The sequence below is a fragment of the Mustela erminea genome, chromosome 21 (genome assembly GCF_009829155.1).
Source record: "Mustela erminea isolate mMusErm1 chromosome 21, mMusErm1.Pri, whole genome shotgun sequence".
NCBI lineage: Eukaryota > Metazoa > Chordata > Mammalia > Carnivora > Mustelidae > Mustela > Mustela erminea.
In genome coordinates, this window is record NC_045634.1 from 24,001,743 (window position 1) to 24,022,293 (window position 20,551).

Consider the following 20,551-nt stretch of genomic DNA (forward strand, 5'->3'; position numbering starts at 1 on the left):
CCAGGGTCATGACCTGAGCCGAAGGCAGATGCTTAACCAACTGAGCCACCCAGGCGCCCGCCCCCCCCCCCCCTTTTAACTTTCTGTCCTGCAACTTGAGGCATACCAGGAAGTAGAGGATATAGTAATTAACCCATCACCAGAATTTACCAACTTAACATTTTGCCACATTGGCTTCATTTTTTTTTTCCTAATTATTTTAACGTAAATACATGCTGTCATATTGTGGTATTTTGTCATTGCAGTCTTTGTATTTTAGTACTAAAAGCTAAAGACATTTTCCTAAATTACCATAATCTCAGACCTAATAAAATTGACAGTTCCCAAATATCACCTATGCTTGTATTCTGTATTTGGTTTTCTCCATTTTCCCACAAAAGGTCTTTTATATCTGGTTTGTTTTCTCAAGGACCGCACATTGCATATGAAGGTAAGCCCGTAAGGATATTTTAATCATTGTAGAATAGCCCTCCCCCCCTCCCATTATTCAGTGAATAAACTCCTAGTAATCTTTATTCCTACTCATGTGGGATAACATCAATCCAAGACTAGTGATACTACTAAGGAGTTGGAATGATGTTGTACCTTTACGTTCAGAATGGTTCAGTCTCATAGGGTCCCAAAACCTTGCTTTCAGCTACTAAATCATTCCAGCACCAGCCAGAATGCACCAGAAGCCAGTGTCACAAGTACTGAAGAAACTGGAGAGCTCCCTGGGATCTGGGCTTCACGTAATAGCTTCTCCATCTTCTCTTAGAAAGTCTCTGGAGGAGCTAGAATTCGTTTACCAGTGACTCTGGATCTCTGTGGGCTTCAGTCCTCAGGATTTGGTCATTCTACCTTGCCCATTTTCTTGTGTTTCATTCTTTTACTAGCTCTTTCCTTATCCCTTTAAGACTCAAGGTTTTGATAGAGCTTTTGAGCTGTAAGATGGCATTTTTAAGCTAACTAACTTAGAAAGTTAATTCAGTATCAGTAGGATACAAATTTGCACTTGGAGGTTTAAGCCCACAGTTCAGAAAAATCTCTTTTAACCTTTATTTACAAATACTTCTTAAGCTTTGTTTAATTTAAGAGAAAGGGGGAAAGAGTGTTGTTGTTGTTGGAGTGTTTGTGTGTGTGTGTGTGTGTGTGTGTGTGTGTGTGTTGTTGTTGTTGTTTTAAATTTCTTCAGCAGAGCCCTGAATGCAGTAACTGAGTTTAAAGCATAGTAGTAAATGCAGAGCTCGAATTTTCCTTAGGAGTTGCTAGTTGTTCTTACTAGCTTTTGAGACTGAATTATTAGGGCTTCCAGTGATTATAATCCCAGGCCATGCACCAGTGGAGTAAGACTGTTCCTGCGGGTCGAGTCCCTGTGATGTGGGGGAGTGGGTGGGGTTGGTGCCAGGGCTCGTGGAAAAGGGGACATTACGCGTAGGAGGCCACAGAAGGTTCAGAAAAAGTACTGTGCAGCATTTTAGACACTTGCCCAGGAAAGACCGTGTTAGCATGTTAGCAAGACTCGCTGGGCCTGCTGTAACAAAACACGATGGACTGCGACGGTTCAAACAGCAGACGGTTAATTCTCTCGGTTCTGGAGGTGAGGAAGTCCAGGATCACGTCACTGTCAAGAGTCCGGATCTAGTGCAAACCCTCTGGCTTGCTTGCAGTCCTCACGGACCGCTTGGGTGGCCTTTCGTTGGTGTGTGCTGTTGGAGAGCCATCCTGGTGTCTCTTCCTCTTCATATGAGCGTTTACTAATAATCCCCTTTTAGCGGATCTAGACCCCACCTCCAGATACCATCACGTTGGGGGTTAGGGCTTCAGTATAGGAATTTGGGGAGGACATAAACATTCCGTCCCTGACACCAAAGCGTATGATTTGAAACTGCCCTGGTAGACTCTTAGGAATCCTAGACTGTGAAGGTACGTTGTTTTGTCCCCACGATCTTCATACCTCCCGGAGCCTGCTCTCGGAGGGGTTTCAGACTTGGTAGATCAGTGGGAACCTGTATTGGTTTGGTGAGTGTGTTTCAGGCCCCCTTGAAGAGAGGCTGTTGGCTGTCCTTGTAGCCTAGTCAGGCAGATTAGGTTGCTTCTAAGTGACTGTATTCACAGATTGACATCATGCTGTTAGCCAGAAACTGTGTGAATAAGTGACCGTTTACAGGTGTAAGGGGAGGGTTTCTCTCCATTAGAAGAAGAGTTTCGGTGAGTTACAGGCAAAAAGGGAAGAAGTTGATTCTGAAAGGCACAGAGTTCCCCCTTGATGTGGCAGTAATCTTATCCTCACAGGGTTTAATGTGAAGTCACTCTGGCCAGAGAATAATCTTATTAGGGCTTTAATTAAAAGCACAAGGTGTTGGGTTGGTTTTTTGGTGTGTTTTTGTGTGTTTTCATTTTTTTTTCATGTTTCCTTATCTATCTTATACTCTTCTATTTCCCTTCCATTTCCATGTTCTCCCTAGCCCTGCTCCCCTCTCCCCCTCTTCATCATCCTTTAACATTTAGAATGTTTTTGGCTTGGCTGATCCCTCTGGATAGGAAGTGAGCCGAGCAGGATATTGATTACCAAATATGGTATTGCTGCTAAAGATGTTAGAGGAATGCGGCTTGTATTCTAAGCCTCCGGCCTCTGAATAAGCTGCCAAACAAATTAGGTCATTTTAACTTCTGAGCTTGCCTTTTTTTTTTTTTTAAATAAGGAGCTGGAACTCTGATTTGGAACATGATGGCGTTGTTCCTTGAGCTCATACAGGGATATGAAGAGGGGCTTGGGAATGGGGGAGACTCACTCAATTCAGCATGTCTTAGGACACAAGCCACCAGTCCAGGCGGCTTAAGAGGCAAGCATGTTGTGCAGAGCTTCTTTTTTTTTTTTTTTTTTTTTTTAAAGATTTTATTTATTTATTTGAGAGAGATTTATTGACAGAGATCACAAGCAGGCAGAGAGAGAGGAAGAAGCAGGCTCCCTGCTGAGCAGAGAGCCCGTTGCGGGGCTCGATCCCAGGACTCCCGAGTTCATGACCTGAGCCGAAGGCAGCAGCTCAACCCGCTGAGCCACCCAGGGGCCCCTGTGCAGAGCTTCTGTTGAGTCTGGGACACGAGGGGAAGAGCTGGGATGCAGAATTCAGATGTGCCGCCTCATTGCCTCCTTGTTGTCCAGGCTAGAAGCTCCAGAGGACCACTGGCCGGTCCCAGGATGCTCTTCTCAGCCTATTGAGGCCCTGACCACAGTGACCAAGGTGACGTGGGCTCAGGTTTAGGAAAGTTCCTTCTTTACGGGAAGGTTGGTGGAGTTGATCGCCAAGGAGGACACCCTGAAATTGATGGCAGATCGTTACTGTGTGAGCTCCTGGGGTGTCTTGTGAATACTCGAGTCCTTCCTTCCACAGCATCCCCTTACATGATAGCCGGGGACTGACTGCATTAGTCTCCCAGCGAAGACGACGCTCTTCGGGTCCGTATTTGGCAATATTTATTCTGTTGTGATATTAGCTTTGATAGAGAAAAATAGTTCAGAATGCTGCTTTGTTTCTCTTCCTCGTAGACGTCTTTGGCAAGATAATACTGAGGTTTCCTCAGTTGAAACAAAAGCTGAGACCATTTGGGGAGAGAAGTTCTTTTTACACTTCTTATAACTGGCTCCCCCCTTTTCGCTTCTTGTTGTCAGTCAGGGCTGTGCAAAGCGGGTTCCTTCTCTTTCTGCCCACGCCTGTTTGCCACCTTCAGTTGGTTTCTTCTCAGAATGGATAAATCAGGCTCCCGGAGACGTTCCACCCGCCCCAGGATGTCTGTAGGTCAGGGCTCCGTGGCTTTTGTTGTACCTCCCGGGACGCCTCTCTTTCCTCCTCCCCCCATATTTCTCGCTTTGCTGCTACCATCCAGTCTCAGGCTCTTCTTCCCAGCTTTGGAGCTGAGCCTGTGAAGTTCAGAGTTGTTCATGCTGGTGTACATAGAGATTCTTACTGATTTCTGGTGGGAATTGCTTTGACTTCTTTTCCAAGCTATTTAAGTAGAAAGGGGACTTTGGGGCCCATAGGCTCACATGTGCACTAAATGGAAAAGCCGTATTCATAGGATACATCTTTTCAGAACTCTGCCCCCTTCTAGAACATACCATACAGACAAACATGGGACCTGAGCCTGTTTCGGATGTACATTTATGCAGTCTACTGGGATGTCTTTTTTTTTTTTTTTTTTTAATTTTTTTTAAAAGATTTTATTTATTTTTTTGACAGAGAGAGATCACAAGTAGGCAGAGAGGCAGGCAGAGAGAGAGAGAGAGGGAAGCAGGATCCCCGCTGAGCAGAGAGCCCGATGCGGGACTCGATCCCAGGACCCTGAGATCATGACCTGAGCCGAAGGCAATGGCTTAACCCACTGAGCCACCCAGGCGCCCATGGGATGTCTTTTTGTTACTGTTATTGGACACCATAACATTGGAAAATAGATATGATATTATTCATTATACTTAGTGATGGAGGCATTCCCTTTTTTTTTTTTTAAGATTTTATTTCAGAGGGCAAGCACGAGGGGGTAGGGGCGGAGGGACAGAGGGAGAGGGAGACAGAGACTCCCCGCTGAGCACGGAGCCAGACTCTGGGCTCGATCCCAGGATCCTTAGATCATGACCTGAGCCAGAGGCGGACGCTTAACTGACTGAGCCACGCAGGCGCCCCAATGGAAGCATTCTTGAATGGTGGGAGGGTTTCAAAATAGACTTATCTTGTCCTAAATCTTGTGTTTTTATAATGTTTGTTATGTATTGAGTATGTTTGTTTTAGGTAAACTGCAGTAATAGGGTCAAGGGTAATTGAAATTACTACCCTGTCTTTGGCCTGTATAGTATCATCTGATTTCTCCCCAACCATGTAGCTAGTAGGCCAGCTCTAATCAAAACTGGGACTTTACCACATCAAGACATTAAAATTTTATATAAACTTACAAGCTAACTAGGATTAAGTGCTACTAGTTACATTTAAATCTTAGTTCCTGTTTTACTAACTCAGTACATGTATCACCATGAAGAAAGCTCTCTAGTTAAGGAGGGGAATTTTCTCACTTTTATTTCTGGGTGATGAAACTGAAGCGGTGAAGAATGACATTGTTTTAGGCCAGTGTCAGAACACTGCAAAGGACCTAGAGCTCCACGACTTCCAGTATGCACAGAGCTTTACAGGAATTGTTTTATTCTCATCAGTGGCCATTAATTGAAGTTTTTCACTATGATAGGAATTTGCTAGTCCATATTTAAAACCTGAATCTGAATGTTTTTGTTCAGGAAGAAAAGAAGTAATTGAAAAAACATGTAGCTAAATGTTTTCATTAAGTAAACAAAATCTCCCTTGACTTTTCTGGACATGTGGTATTACAGGTTTTCGTGTGTTCTGTGTAAGTAGTGAGAACCAGGGCTCTCGCTGACCTTTTTTTCTGATAGGCCAGGATTTACTGGTGTGTTTATTTTGTCACCATTCCGGTTTGACTCTAAGGAAATGAAAACATCTTCCATTTGTTCTTTATTTCCAAAGGGCATCCGCTTCGATCCTGAAATTCCGCAAACACTACGACTAGAGTTTGCTAAGGCAAACACGAAGATGGCCAAGAACAAACTAGTAGGGACTCCAAACCCCAGTACTCCTCTGCCCAACACTGTACCTCAGTTCATTGCCAGAGAGCCATGTAAGTTGATCTACTTTTCATTTACAAAAAAATAATAATAACAACCAAGAATTGTTTGTGTGCTGCACGTGAGATTACGCCACAGGACATAGTGCTGGCTGAGTGTCCTTTTCCATTTCTGCGAAGAGGCTGTGCATTCTTGCTGTCTGAATTCCAAATACAGCAATGTTCTTGATGATCGGCTGTCCTGAAAGGGGGTCCGGCCAGATTAGAACTGTAACTACTACAGACTTTCATTTGACATGATGTCGATTCCTTCACGTCATCTTGACCTTATCGTGAGGACGTTCTGTCCGCCTGGGGTTACAGACCCTTCTTTATCTCCCCGATCCTGGGATGGGAGAGCTGGTTCTCCGCATTTACTTTATCTGTTGACGCGCATCGGTTCTGTGGCTTGGGAAAAGAGAATATTAAAAGTGAAAGCAGCAGATATGAAGAAGTTCTATTTTTGAGAACAGTTGAGCCCATAAATCTAGAGGGGAAGGTAAACACACACAAAGAATTTCTATGTTGGAACAATCAGTTCTAGCAAACTAATAGTGGTAAATTTAAGGAAATCTAGGGCTTCCTGTTTTAAATTAATTGGGTAAAGATGCTGACTAACGGCTAAACAAGTGTTTACCCCCCATCTAATGAGCTCTTTCCCTTAAATGGCCAGTCTGCAGCTTTGCCTTTGAATAACTTGAAACGGTTGTCTTAATTTTCTTTCTTAAGCTCAGCATAAGTGAGGCGTGAGATCGGCCTTAACTTTTCCTTTCATTGCGTAGCTATATGTGATTGCATGTGGCAGGGCATTCAAGGAATCCCAAGCGACTGGCTGTTACTTGGAATATTTTTGCCCTTTCGTTCTCGGTCTTCTTTCCAGACCGCATGATCTTGATCTTCCTGCTTTCCTTGACAATACGGTTCAGCTTTTCTTATTGCAACTGAAGGGCACATGAGTTTCTTTCTCCCCCCATGTCATGTGTGTGTCAGATTTAATCAGGTTATTTTGGAAGCTACAGCCATTCTGTAGCCGTGTAACTCTTGAGAAAGCTGCCACTAGTCAGGGGAAAGTAACAGATAAGAGTTTCTCCCCCAGCGTTCTCTAAAATTTTTCTGCGAGGCCAGGAGTCATAATGATGAAAAAAAGAAATGTGCGCTTCCGTGTCCGAGGGAAACTTGAATCCTTTCTAAACAAAAGTTTCATCTTCTACTCCAGTTGCTCTATGGGCAGATGAGTAGACATTTCTTAGACAATTCTGTCTCCTTACAGCATCTAGTTCAGTACCTTGTGTACATTGTATGTATTTAGTAAATATTACAGTGATAAGTGGATAAATATTTTAATTTGGCTATTTGCAGAATTATTCCATTTGTATGGCTCTTCATTTCCCTCTGAAATGTCTTCTGTCTTGATTAAGGCATCAGAAAAGAGTATTTGTAAGATTCCTTGATATAGAAAAGGTAACCTAGAGTGCCTCTTTAGTTTTCTAGTTAATTTTCTGCCTCAAATCAGAGAATGCTTTGAAAAGATGAATTCAGACAGCAAGTATAGTATTGATAATACTTTATCCTTTCTTTTTTTTTTTTTTTTAAGATTTTATTTATTTATATGACAGAGACCACAAGTAGGCAGAGAAGCAGGCAGAGAGAGAGGAGGAAGCAGGCTCCCCGCTGAGCAGAGAGCCCAATGAGGGACTTGATCCCAGGACCCCGAGATCATGACCTAAGTCAAAGGCAGAGGCTTTAACCCACTGAGCCACCCAGGCGCTCCAGTACTTTATCCTTTCAATTTTTTATTGAATGCTTTTGTTCTGGGACCTCAAATTTTGTTTTTGTTTTTTTGTTTGTTTAAATCTATTTCAAAAGCTCTATGAAATTGGTAGCCAGGAAGGTGATAGCCAGTTCACAACAGGGTACACAAAAGCAACAGAGATGAACAAACGGACATCCAGAAGTACCTGAAGTTGTCAGAGGGTTTAGAGCAAAGTTTAGAAGACCGCTCTGGCCATGTCTGCCCACGTCCCTTCCCTGTGTACTCAGCAGCTCAGAAGTGGTCAGATAGTTTCCATGGTACGGTCAAGACTTGCCTGGGCTGCTTGTGGCAAAACAAACTTGATGTTTAAAAAAAAATCCAGGGGCGCCTGGGTGGCTCAGTGGGTTAAAGCCTCTGCCTTCGGCTCAGGTCATGATCTCAGGGTCCTGGGATCGAGCCCCGCATCGGTCTCTCTGCTCAGCGGGGAGCCTGCTTCCTTCTCTCTCTCTGCCTGCCTCTCTGCCTGCTTGTGATCTCTCTCTGTCAAATAAATAAAATTAAAAAAAAAAAAAATCCAAGCGGTGGTATATTCTTGAGAAGCTAAAAGGTAGCCTGATTTCGCTTAATACGGCTCCTTTCTATGACACAGGGGCCTTGATGAACAGCAGTTCCGCTCTCAGATCGACCTTCTCGTCCATTATAGTTCCCCCTGGGAATTAAGAATGTCCGTGTCCCACATGCAGAATTGTTTTTCTGAAAGCACAGACCAAGCCATTGCTGGTTCTTTGCTGGCAAGTCTCATTGCACTGTGCCTGGAATGGGTGTTCAAGGTGGTAGTCAGGTCAGCTCCTGCTAGGAGTGGATGGCAGTGGATCTTAGAGTTGAGGTATTGGAAAAAGCCTATAGGAGCCCCTGAGTAGCTCAGTCGGTTAACGTCCCAGCTCTTGATTTTGGGTCAGGTCATGATCTCAGCGTCCTGGTCTCCACATGCAGTGGGGTGTCTGCTTGAGGAATCTGTCTCTCCCTCTGCCCCTCCTCCCACTTGTGTGCTCGCTCACTCTCTCGCTCTCTGTAAAATAAATCTTTGGAAAAAACCTATAGGCTTCTCTGTTGTAAACGATGTGGAAAGGTTTTAAATGTTTCTTTTTGTTGATGTTTTTGTAGAATTGTGCTGAAAAGTACCCGTTGCCATCACTAGTGGAAGAATGTGCTTAGATTCAATTATATAACAAATATTTACTCGAACTCTCATGTCTCAGTTATCTGTTGAACTTTAATGAGCTCTCAGTGTGCTGAACACTGGGAAAGATGGGGACCGGTTGCTGCCTTAAAAGAGCTATTGGTCCAAGGGATTGGTGGTGGACAGAGTGGTCAGGAAACTTGGCCTGTGTAAAGGATGTAAAAGATTTTTTTGCAGCTTAGTCCAGATTGCCCCAAATCAGACTGTCTCATCTGCCAAGCACCTGCTCTCTTTATGTAGAGGACGAGAAGTGAGGTATTGCACTTGCCAAAGGAGAGGGTGGCCTACAGTGGAGAGCCTTGACTTTAGACTTGAAGATGTCTGTGAGAGTTCTGGTTCTGCCAGTCGTTGTCAAGCTTGTCAAGTCATTGTCAAGTTTGACCTTAAACACACTGAACCTTGCTCTGTGCCTGTTCTCTCAGCTACAAAATGGGAATAATACCTTCTTCACGTGCTTCTTATGAGAGCTAAATAAAACAAGGTCATAAGATTGTGTTGAGGATTAAGCAGCTGTAATAGATGTAGAATGCCAGGCAACCATAAAGTATAATCTTAGTTTAAAAAAAAAAAAACATGGAGTTGATTTTCTTTCCTAATCGTTAAAAGTAGGCCTGGGTCTTCCAAGGCTTCATCACTGTGACTATAGCCAGTTGCCTTCGTAAATCAGGAGAAAGGATGAATGAAAGTGTCACACACAGTCCCAGGAAAGTATTATACTATCCTAATGAAATTTTTATTAGTTTTAAATTCTTACTCCCTTGTATATAACAAAGCAAGAAAAACACTGTGAGAAAGGAAGTAAGAGATACAGAAAATTTATAAATTATATAAAATTCTGCTAGATTATGCATTGGCTTGTCCGGGAAGGTAGTGTTGTATAGTGGAAAAATTCCACCTGAGAGATGAAAACAGGGCAAGTCACCATCTCTCTGAGTTATGTTTCCTTTGTCTATAAAGTGATGATACTGTGTGCCAGGCATTGCTAAGCATTTTATGCGAAGAGGATTCTCAGTAGCGCTATTTTACAGTTCAAAAACAGGCCTTCGGAAGATCTGGTAACGTTGAGGTCATCAGGTGTTATGGGTTGAATTGTGTTCTGTCAAAATTCGTATGTTGAAATCCCAATCACCAGTGGCTCCCGAGGTAACTGTGTTTGGAGATAGTCTCTACAGACAGGATCAAATTAACCAGAGCCAGTAGGGGGGGCCCCAATTCCATAGGACTAGGTTCCTTAAAGACGAAGAGGTGGCCAGGGATGTGTTCACACAGAGGAAAGGCCAGGTCAGGACATAGCAAGAAGGTGGCCATCTGCAAGCCAAGAGAAGCCACATCTGTCCCCACCTTGATCTTAGAACTTACAGCTTCTAGAACTGTGAGAAAATTAAATTCTATTGTTTAAACCCTGCAGTCTGTGGTATTTCGTAATGGCAGCCCGAGCAGACTAAAAGGTCAAGTCATAGAGCCTGGATTTAAATTCTAACCGGTTACTTTTTGGTTTTGTAACTTTGGTCAGCTTACTTAACTCTGCCTCCATTGTCTCATCTATGAAATGGCAGTAATAATTAAACTTACCCATAGGGTTGTGAGGATTAAATCAGTTGACTCGAGAGGGCCACATCCACAAGAGTAATTTCAGTGACCGTTTAATATGCGCATGTGACAATGTGTACTTCGGGGCATCTGGGTGACACAGTCGGTTAAGCGTCCGGCTCTTGGTTTTAGCTCAGGTCATGATCTCAGCGTTACGAGATGGGGCCCCCTTTGGGGTCCACGCTCAGTGTGGGGTCTGCTGAAGTTTCTCCTACCCCCTCTCCCCCTCCCACACGTGCTCTCTGTCGTCCCCTCCCTCAATCCAAGTAAACAAATCTTAAAATAAGAGCCTTCTGTTCTCATAGTTGAGACCTGTCGTTTTCTGCCTTTGTATACTTAGCATCTGGAACCTAGAAATATGAGTGAACTTAAGATAGTACAGATTTTATTTTATGCTTTTTCATTCGGAAGTTTAAAAATTTACAGTATTATTAAATTAAGTATTAAAAAATGTTCAGCGTTCTTGAGGTATGATCGGGAAATGATAAAATGCACATATTAAGACTGTCTGTTTTGGGACGCCTGGGTGGCTCAGTAAGTTAAGCGCCTGCCTTCGGCTCAGGTCATGATCCCCAGGCTCTGGGATCAAGCCCCACATTGGGCTCCTTGCTCAGTGGGGAACCTGCTTCTCCCTTTGCCTGTGCGCTCACTTGCTCTCTTTCTGTCTCTGTCTCTCTCTCTCTGACAAATAATCTTTAAAAAAATAAAATACAGAGGGTCACCTGGGTGGCTCAGTTGGCTAAGCATCCAACTCTTGATTGCAGCTCAGGTTGTGATCTCAGGGTCGTGAGATCGAGCCCCGAGTCGGGCTCCTCACTGAGTGTGGAACATGCTTGGGGTTCTCTCTCACCCTCTCCCTCTCCCAACCCCTTGCCCATGCTCTCTCTAAAAAAATAAACTAACTCACTTAAGCCTTTAAAGATGATCTTACTAGAAACCCCAGAGGCCTGGATGAGAGTCTAAGGAAAAGATTTCAGGGCAGGTCACCCCTCAGTGAGAAAGTCAAGCTTCCATGTAACTGTTAAGCATCAGAATTTGATGGCCAGGATGCATTAACGGGTGAAATATAGTCTTACATAGTTGACCAGGGGCTCCTGGGTGTCTCAGTGGGTTAAGCCTCTTGCCTTCGGCTCAGGTCATGATCCCAGGGTCCTGGGATCAAGCCCGCATTGGGCTCTCTGCTCGGTGGGGAGCCTGCTCCTCCCCGCCCCCGCCTCTCTGCCTACTTGTGATCTCTCTCTGTCAAATAAATAAATAAAATCTTTAAAAAAAAAAAAAAAACACCAAACAATTGACCAAATTGAACTACTGATGGTTTTTATTTAGTTTTGGTATAATTCATTGAGTTGCTTCAGAAAATACGAGTGACCACTTCGAGCAGTATTTTAGTTTAACGAATAACGGTATCATCAGTGAAGATGAGCATATTTGACTTTGATTTATCCTTGGAGGACATGCAGGCAATTTACTAAAGTTTTTCACAACATTCAAATGGAAATAGAAGTGAGCATGGATGGAAGCAGGCGGTAACACAGCTCTGTTTTACATTGTTTCAGATCCTAAGACTTCATCTGCACAGTCCTCTCGAAACAGTGACGGTATGAAACCGGCATATATATACCTGCCTGTTGAAGGTTAAGTGGACCGTGTGTTCTCCGGGTGGTCCCACTTTGTAAAGTCCCAAAAGGCTAATGACCAATCTGCAGAAAATTTTTCACACAGATCAAGAAACCTTACCTACTCCTCCTATAAAGCATGGGATTGAGGGACCAAGTCTTGCAATTATTTGAAAGTAAAACTAACACAGGGACGCCCGGGTGGCTCAGTTGGTTAAGGGACTGTCTTAGGCTTAGGTCATGATCCTGGAGTCCCAGGTTCAAGTCCTGCATCCTGCTCAGCAGGAAGTCTGCTTCTCCCTCTGACCCTCCCCCCTTTCGTGCTCTTTCTCTCTCAAATAAATAAATAAAAATCTTTACCAAAAAAAAAAAAAAAGGTAAAACTAACACAGAAACAGGGATTGTCTAGCTGGTTGTTGGGTCTGTTATTTAGGGAGATAAAAGGTTTGAGTCCGTTTTAAGGAACATCCTTGCAGTCAGGTATGCTGACCACAAACTCACAATCTGGGCTCATCTGCATTTCAGAAATAGCCCCAATGTACTTTTTTTCCTCGAATCTTCTCTTTACAAAATTAGAGTTTCATTGCATTTTGTAAAATGACCACGCTTAATCCATTGAATTGTTAAAGAAGGAAACCATAAATGAAATTTAAAGGGTTAACAATACATATTTTCCTACCATCCAGAAATAACCACTGTTAACGTTCTGTGGTATTTCTTTCTACATGCATTTCTATCCTTTTATACGTATGTGTATGAAAACAGAGAGTGTCAGGTTGTCTTTGCTTTAGTTTGGTTACAACGTATGATCACACTGTCCTCTTTGCTCACTTGTCTCATAACCAGGTTTCCATCCAGGACTGTCTCCCCAAAGCATTATTTTCTTTTTCTTTTCTTTTTTTTTTTTTTTAAAGATTTTATTTATTTATTTGACAGACAGAGATCACAAGTAGGCAGAGAGGCAGGCAGAGAGAGAGAGAGAGAGGAGGAAGCAGGCTCCCCACTGAGCAGAGAGCCTGATGTGGGACTCGATCCCGGGACCCCGAGATCATGACCTGAGCCTAAGGCAGCGGCCTAACCCACTGAGCCACCCAGACGCCCCTAAAGCATTATTTTCTTTATGGGCTCTTGACATAGAAGGTGTAGTGGTGAGGGCCTTTGATGCCTGGCAAGGTATTTTTTCTCAGTTAACTGGTGGGAAGAGAACGCACACTGTTGAGCACGGCAGTCTTGTGCTTTAAGACTCTCCTTCCCTAAAACTCTAGGAAGCTGTACTGGGGAGACAGGATTGGAAGTAAAACAACATAAAATCTCTTTTATGTAGTGGAGGGAATTGAGTGGTAGTGAGGAAGGTGCTTGCCTGAAATTTTTTTAAAAACAGGACTTGAAATGCCACTAGGAAGTACCTTGGGGATGTCCTTCTAGGAGGGAAGCTTCCCTCCTCCCCAAACCCACACCCCACTTCCATGAAGTTGTAGGAAAGGGAGCCGGTGATGGTGAAGACACACATTGTTATTATTAATTGTTAATGTGAAGACACACATTGTTATTATTGTTAATGTGAAGACACACATTATTATTATTAATTGTTAATGTGAAGACACACATTATAATTATTCCACCTGTTTTCCGAGTCGTTGCTGGTAAGGTTTTTGATGGGAACGGGAGCCCAAGTGTAAAAAGGAAGTTGGGGAGTATAGCAGAGACCCCGGGAGTCTTTGGGGAGTCAAAGGCACTGGGAAGTGATATAGGAGGGGGCCAGGAGGTAGACCCGGGCAGGAAACAGGCCTCTGGCTGCCCAGCGGAAAGGAGACCAGGACATCGAAGTGTGCAAGCAAGCGTCATCCTGCAAAGCTCAGCTTGGATCGAGTGGCCGTTCCCTCGGCGGCAGCTCACGTGGGCCTGCGGAGGGATGCTGTCCTTGCTTCTGTTTGGAACTACCAGAAGTGATATTCACGGAAACTTGTCAGTGGTTTCCTCTCTGGGTATTGAGACTTCCTAATGATAGAGTGGTCCCCTGAGCATTCTCTTACCCCAGCACCACAGGGCATTTGTGGGGTGATTCTCACATGACCGAGGAAGGCCTTCTGTCAAGAGTGAGGAGAGGAATTTAACACTCAGGACACGTGTAAGGGCACCAGGGGCTCAGGGCCCTGGACATTCAGAGGAACAGAAACATGAAACTGCAGACGACGAGGCCAGCAGAGTACTCTTACAAACCAAGATACCTTAACGTTTATTTCCACATAGGTCCCACTCTGACAAAGCAAAACTGTTGTTTTCCTTAGGGCTGTTTACAGCCCGCTGCTACCTCTGTCTTCTCTTCAAACCTGTACAGGTTCCTAGTCTTGGTTAATGCGGATAATTTTTAATTACTGATTTTTAATTACTAAATTTAAGGGTCCCTGGTGGCTCAGTCTGTTAAGCATCTGCCTTAAGCTCAGGTCATGATGCCAGGGTTCTGGGATTGAGTCCCGAGTAGGGCGCATGCTCAGCAGGGAGTCTGCCCCTCCCCCCTGCTCATGCGCTCTTGCCCTCCCACTCTTATCATAAATAAAATCTTTTTTTTTTAAAGATTTTATTTATATATTTGACAGACAGAGATCACAAGTAGGCAGAAAGGCAGGCAGAGAGAGAGAGGGGGGGGGGAAGCAGGCTTTCTGCTGAGCAGAGAGCCTGATGCGGGCCTTGATGCCAGGACTCTGGGATCATGACCGAGCTGAAAGCAGAGGCTTAACCCACTGAGCCACCCAGGCGCCCCATAAATAAAATTTTTTTAAAAAGTAAATTTAACAGTTGTTTTAATATCAGGTAGTGGGTGTGGTAAGAACGGTTTCCATGTAGATGAATCTGGTTTTATGTGGGAGGCAAGTTACTGCAGTACGGTGTGGACCAGTGAGTCATTTAGGTTACAATCTAATGAGTAGCCGATCTTTGATCAACAGCGGCTATTAACATTTTGATTTGAATTTGTTTCTTGTTTAATCATTGATTAGCTATAAACAAAAGGCCTTAAGAACTCAGGAAGTCAAATCTCCTTGGAAATCACAGAATTCTTTTGTAATGCAAATAACCGCCCCCACTTTCATGTTTTGTAAACTCCAATTACTCATTACATCTGCAGAGAAATGAAAGAATAAAGGACTTAATTTACTGGGACATTCCAGAAGAAACAGCTACCAGAGACTTAATTCTTTAAGGCCATGTGCTCTCCTCACTCACTCACTCAAAGGAAGGCATTTCTTGCTTTGTTCAAGTTTGATGCAGGCTCCCTGTTTCTTCCTTTCTTCCTTTTCACACCCTTGTAAATCCTCAAAGAGGTGCCTTTCTCGGACAGCAGTTCTCAAAGTATTTGCCGGCCAACCCCTCGTTGGTCTCCAAGACCCTTTCAGGGAGTCCCTGAGGTCTAAGCTATTTTCATGAGAATAGTTTGTTTTTCTCACTCTGTGGCAGTGGGCACAACTACTGGCACCTTCGCACATGTCCAGACAGCGGCACCAAATTGGGCGAATTGAGCATTTACTCTTTAGGGTCCCAGGCTCTGAGACAAGAAACCAGTTTCACCCAAGAATGTCCTTGATGAAAAAGTAAAAAATATTTTTATTCAACCTCAGCTCTTGATTACATGTCCTTTTTGTGATTTTTTAACAAAAATGGGAAGGATCCATATTACCATATTAAAGATTAAAACAAATTTTTTAATTATTTACTAATTCATTTTTAAAATACGGCCTCACGGAACTGGGTAACTTGTGAAGGAAGGAGTGTTTTAATTTCTTTTGCAGATAATTGTGGAGATCCCTTTTTTACATTACACCAAAAGATTTGTTGCATTGTGAAATCTGAAACTTTATCCATGAGCTTTCTGCATTGTTATGTTAAATTCCATTTTCTATTTTCACTGGATCTTTTACCCATATGTGATTTTATGATATGATGCATTGGTCGTTTGGAAAGTATTGGTTCACTGACTTATGCTGATCTTCCAAATGTCGACTCATTTTATTAATTAATAATGATAATTATTAATTATCTCACCTGAGAGGTGAGAGGCCTCACCTCTCACCGGTGAGGCCATGCTTTCTTTTTAATATACTAGAACCAATACAATCCCTTGTAATAGGTTGAATTAAAGGCAGATATGAGAATCTGGGTGTTTTCTGTTACACCAGATACTAAAGAGGCTTGCAAAAATGTAGAACTGAATTGTTTTCTTATTAGTTTTGGTGCATGTAGTTTTTTTGTTTTTGTTTTTCGGGGTCTTTTTGGTTTTTTGTTTTACTTTTTTTCTTTTTTCTTTTTTTTTACAAAACATACGTGATTTATCTAAAGTAATGGTCTTTTAAAATGAATTGATGAATATTTTTAAAATTTAAGTTACAACTTTTAATCTGCTAGAACCCACATAAAATTTCTTTGCGGTCTTTAATAGTCTCGGGCATGGAGAGCTTGCTGTCACCGCATGGCTACTATAGACTTAGGGCAGGTGATTGAGTTTGCTGCAGTTAAAGCCATTCAGAGCTAGACTGGGGGAAAGCAGCGCCCGGCCAGTGCTGGGGGCCCTGCATGCTCACCTGCCGGCCCCCAGATTTGACTACGGGCTTCTATATATGCCACAGTCTCTAGAGACCATCCCAAGAATAGCTGCATGTGTGGTGGTTTGAGGAGCTGGATAAGATGCCTCCCATTCATTCGCAGACCGCTTCCTTCCGGAAATGGATCTGGCCTAAGTACCTTTCCAAAAGGCTTAATCACCCCCACCGCACCCCCATTACCAAATGGAAGACAAATTCACTTCAGGAAACTTGGAAAAGATTTTTTTTAAAAGGGGGGGGGTGGGGAACGTCGACAGATTAATGATTCCAAGTTCCTAAACCTAAAGACACAGGGTGTTAAATTCCCTTGTATTTTTTAGTCTGTAATTTTATAGATGAGATAAAATTTTAAATACAGAGGTTTAAGGCATCTTAATAGTCCTTGGGTTTTTCATAATATAACTTTTTATATAATATCTGTATTTATTTAAGTGGGCTCCATGCCCAGGATGGAGTCCAGTGCAGGGCCTTGAACTCATGACCCTGAGATCAACACCTGAGCTAAAATCAAGAGTCCGGCACCTCACCAACTTTGCTACCCAGGCGCCCCAACATGTGTATTTTTTAATCGAATGCAGAAAATGATCTCACACCACCCCGCAGAGATGAGCATTTTAACAGTTGTGATGAACAGTGCTACAGAGATACACATGGTTACACGTGACGGGCATCGTATGTTACACGCTGCTCCAATACCTGCTTTCATTGTCCACTCAAGACCACATTTTTGGGAATCAGTGAATGTATAGCTGGATTGTAACAAAGGATTGTGATGTCCCTGGAACGTCAAAGTCCTCCTCCTTGGGGAAGAGTCTGGCAAAAGTGGGTGGTGGTTGAGAGAATAAGAGAAGTGAAAAGACACTATCCACTTTATGTTCCTCCCTTTCCTTCCACGATGCGTGTAGCTGCTGGGGCTTCAGCCGTCCCGAGCAGCGCCGGAGCTGGGGCCAGAAGCAGCATCTTGCTTTGAACAAAATAATGTAGTGTCTGACTGCGAAGGAGTGTCTTTCTGTCCTTTAATTAACTACGTCTCCAGAGGTCAGGGAGATCAAGCTGGTCAAACATTAACAGCTCTGTACAGGAAATTATGTTGAGTTCCTGTTTCAGTTTTTTCTCACTTGAGTTTAGCAAACATTTGAGGGGAGGTGAGAGAGAAAAAACTGAATAAGGTACAGTTCTGCTCTGGAGGTGTTTACACGTTAGTGAGGGAGACAGGCCCGTAGCGGAGCAGAAGGCGGAGCCAAGGGCTACGATGACGGTACGGGCCATGCCGGGTGCGGATGATCGGGGATGATCGTGCTGGGAGCCTGGGAGAAGGGGAAGGGTCTCCGGGAGGTCTGTTGACCTCGTGTCCGAAATGAGAAACATCGCAGGAAGCAGAGACGATGCAGAAGCGATCTGCAGACTGAATGAGGGCCGAATGTGAACATCAGACCTGAATGTAGCAAGGAGTGAAGGGACTGTGGAGGAGCTGGTGGTCTGGTGAAGCCAGGGGGGTGCGCAGCGGGAAGGAGAGGGTGACCACACCGGACTGGGGTGGGCTCTTGTGCCAAATCCAGGAAATGCATAGATACCGGGTGAGCAGGACGAGACCGTTGCTGGTTATTTATTCCTTCAGGAAGGAATCTCACATCTCACCAGAACGAGGCTGCCCTGGTCGCAGATGAGCATTTATGGACTAAGCAAGCTGATAAAGGAGGCCGGCTTGGGGGTGGGGGTTAAAATGACACGCACTGGCTTTCACAGATTCTGCAGGTTAGAATGCCAGGCGTCCTTTTGCTGGGTGGGTCCTCCGGCCGCGGTCTCACAAAGCCGAAGCAAGCGGGTTGGCTGGTGTGCAGTTTCATCTTCTGTGCCCACATGGTTGTGGTAGGCTTCGGGATGTTGCGGTTGTAGGCCATTGGCTAGGAGTATGATTTTTTATAAGCTGTCATTTAATTGAGCCACTGCCATGGGCCAAATAAAGGCACGTACGTACATTATTGCTAACCCTTGAGGAGAACTGTGAGGTAGCATTGTCTCCATTCGGCAGATGGAGAAAGGCCTGACAGAACGTGAGTGGAATGTGGTTTTGTTTTGGTTTTAGAAGGCTATTTTTTGTGTTTTTTTTTGTTTGTTTTTAGGGAAAGGAAAACCTTTTATTAAAAATTCTGATTACTGGGGTGCCTGGGTGGCTCAGTCGTTAAGCGTCTGCCTTTGACTCAGGTCATGATCCTGGCGTCGTGGGATCAAGCCCCACATCGGGCTCCCTGCTCGGTGGGAAGCCTGCTTCTCCCTCCCCCACTCCCCCTGCTTGTGTTCCCTCTCACTGTGTGTCTCTCTGTCAAATAAATAAAATCTTTAAAAAAAAAATTTCTCGGGCGCCTGGGTGGCTCAGTGGGTTAAGCCGCTGCCTTTGGCTCAGGTCATGATCTCAGAGTCCTGGGATCTAGTCCCGCATCGGGCTCTCTGCTCAGCAGGGAGCCTGCTTCCTCCTCTCTCTCTCTCTCTGCCTGCCTCTCTGCCTACTTGTGATCTCTCTCTGTCAAATAAATAAATAAAATCTTTAAAAAAAAAAAAATTTCTCATTACTCTGTGACTTTAAGGATGGGCTTGTTTGTAAAACAAAGCTCTGATGAAACCACATCCCCTTGATAGCTTAAATCCCTTACCGCTTAGGACCCCGTCTTCATGGCCTCCGTGTCTGTTGGGCACCTTTCCAGAAGGAACTTGTTTTTTGGCCATAATACAGAAGACATTGGTGTCTTGAAGGTTTGTTTGATTTCTGTTTAGGGCGAGTATGTCTCCCTCTCCGTTGTTTTCAGCACATGTGGAGAGAACCTTGTGATCCTTGTGATCGACCCCAGAAACCCATCATTCATATGGAAGCGGCATCAGAATTACACCACAATTTGCTTTTTAAATGTCTTGCTTCTTTTCTCCGCTTCTGTTTTGTTGAATTGTTCAGAGGAGGTCCATATATTGCATCTAGTTACATCTCTTAAGTGTCTTTTCACCTAGAGCAGACCCTTTTGGCCTGTTCCTTTTTTATGCATCTTTGAAAAAAGCATCTGCCTTCCTGAGAAGAAAAACCTCCTGGGTTTTTTGGTTTGTTTTCTTTAGCGTTCCTGTGTCCCCTCTGTTTACTGCAGATTGAAAGGCTTGATTAGATTTGGAAGGTTGGTTAAATTGAGGGTCACCTTTCTTGTCAGGAGGTCTCGCTGGTGCCCTGTGCTTTTATGTGACGCCACATGATCAAGTAACCAGCGTTTGGCGCGTTCCGTGTTGGGTGATGGGGAGACGGGCCTGGGTTCAGGTAGCAGGGGTGGGATGCCTCCTTCGTAAAGGTCCCTGTCGGCTTTGTTCTCATCTCTGATCTTTACCGCCTTCCTCATTCTGTTTGTTTACCCTGAAATCGTTTATCAGAAAAAAGATTGAGGGCAAGTTTAGTGCTTGATTCTTTCCCATTCGTTGCCAGTTTTGAGTGTAAGGGATTGGTGCCTGGTTATCACTTTTTCTTTTACTTACCCGGCTTTTGAGTATCGTAATGAACTTGGGTTTCTTTATTTTCAGGGTGTTTCAGTGCATAGCTGTCATGACTCCGAAGGTGTGGGGGCAGGGAATTAGAGGTATCTTTTTGAACGAAGGAAATTCCAGGACTGCCTCAGTGGGTGGAGTTTTGTCATTTCCATCTTTTCTTTCCATCCTATGAGTGGTGGGGTCTCCTGCCTGGTAGTTCAAGTGCATTGTGCCTTTGTCCTGGAGTTTTCCAAGTGCTTGGGTAGGAGCTGCCATTCTTGGAGTTTAATGAGTTTCTTTGGCTATTTTGGTCATAGCAACTTTTTATCCACAGACGTGGCCACTTTTACAACCTTGTTGAGGGTAAGATTTTTAGAAAACAGATTGGTATGTTTTGGGGTTTTGAGTTTTTTCCCAGATTTCCTTAATCAGGGAGATTATTAGTGGTTATATAGGATTGGTAATTTCCTTCTTAACATCAAGAATATGTGAACAGAAGAGTAATGAAAATAGTTCGACATGCCTAGGAATTTCCCCCAATTAAACTAAAAATGGAAAGGTGGGACATGTAACAGAATGTTCATCAAGAAGAAATGAAATTTATTTCATAAAA

General features: G+C 43.8%; 1 protein-coding gene across 9 annotated transcripts in view; it reads left to right on the top strand.

The window, feature by feature from the left end:
- RBPMS (RNA binding protein, mRNA processing factor) overlaps positions 1-20,551 on the top strand; it is a 171,680-nt gene that overhangs the window by 102,837 nt on the left and 48,292 nt on the right. For 5 of the 9 annotated variants that reach the window (XR_004282194.1, XR_004282191.1, XM_032328937.1 and 2 more), the window contains exon 5: positions 5,511-5,661. Coding sequence is in view for 5 of the 9 variants with exons in the window: in XM_032328937.1 (XP_032184828.1) it covers positions 5,511-5,661 (151 nt within the window). In the remaining 4 variants the exon portion in view is untranslated. Of the gene's footprint in view, positions 1-5,510; positions 5,662-11,785; positions 11,828-20,551 lie in introns of all 9 variants that reach the window. The other 4 variants (XR_004282190.1, XR_004282193.1, XM_032328935.1 and 1 more) reach the window with 1 other exon arrangement.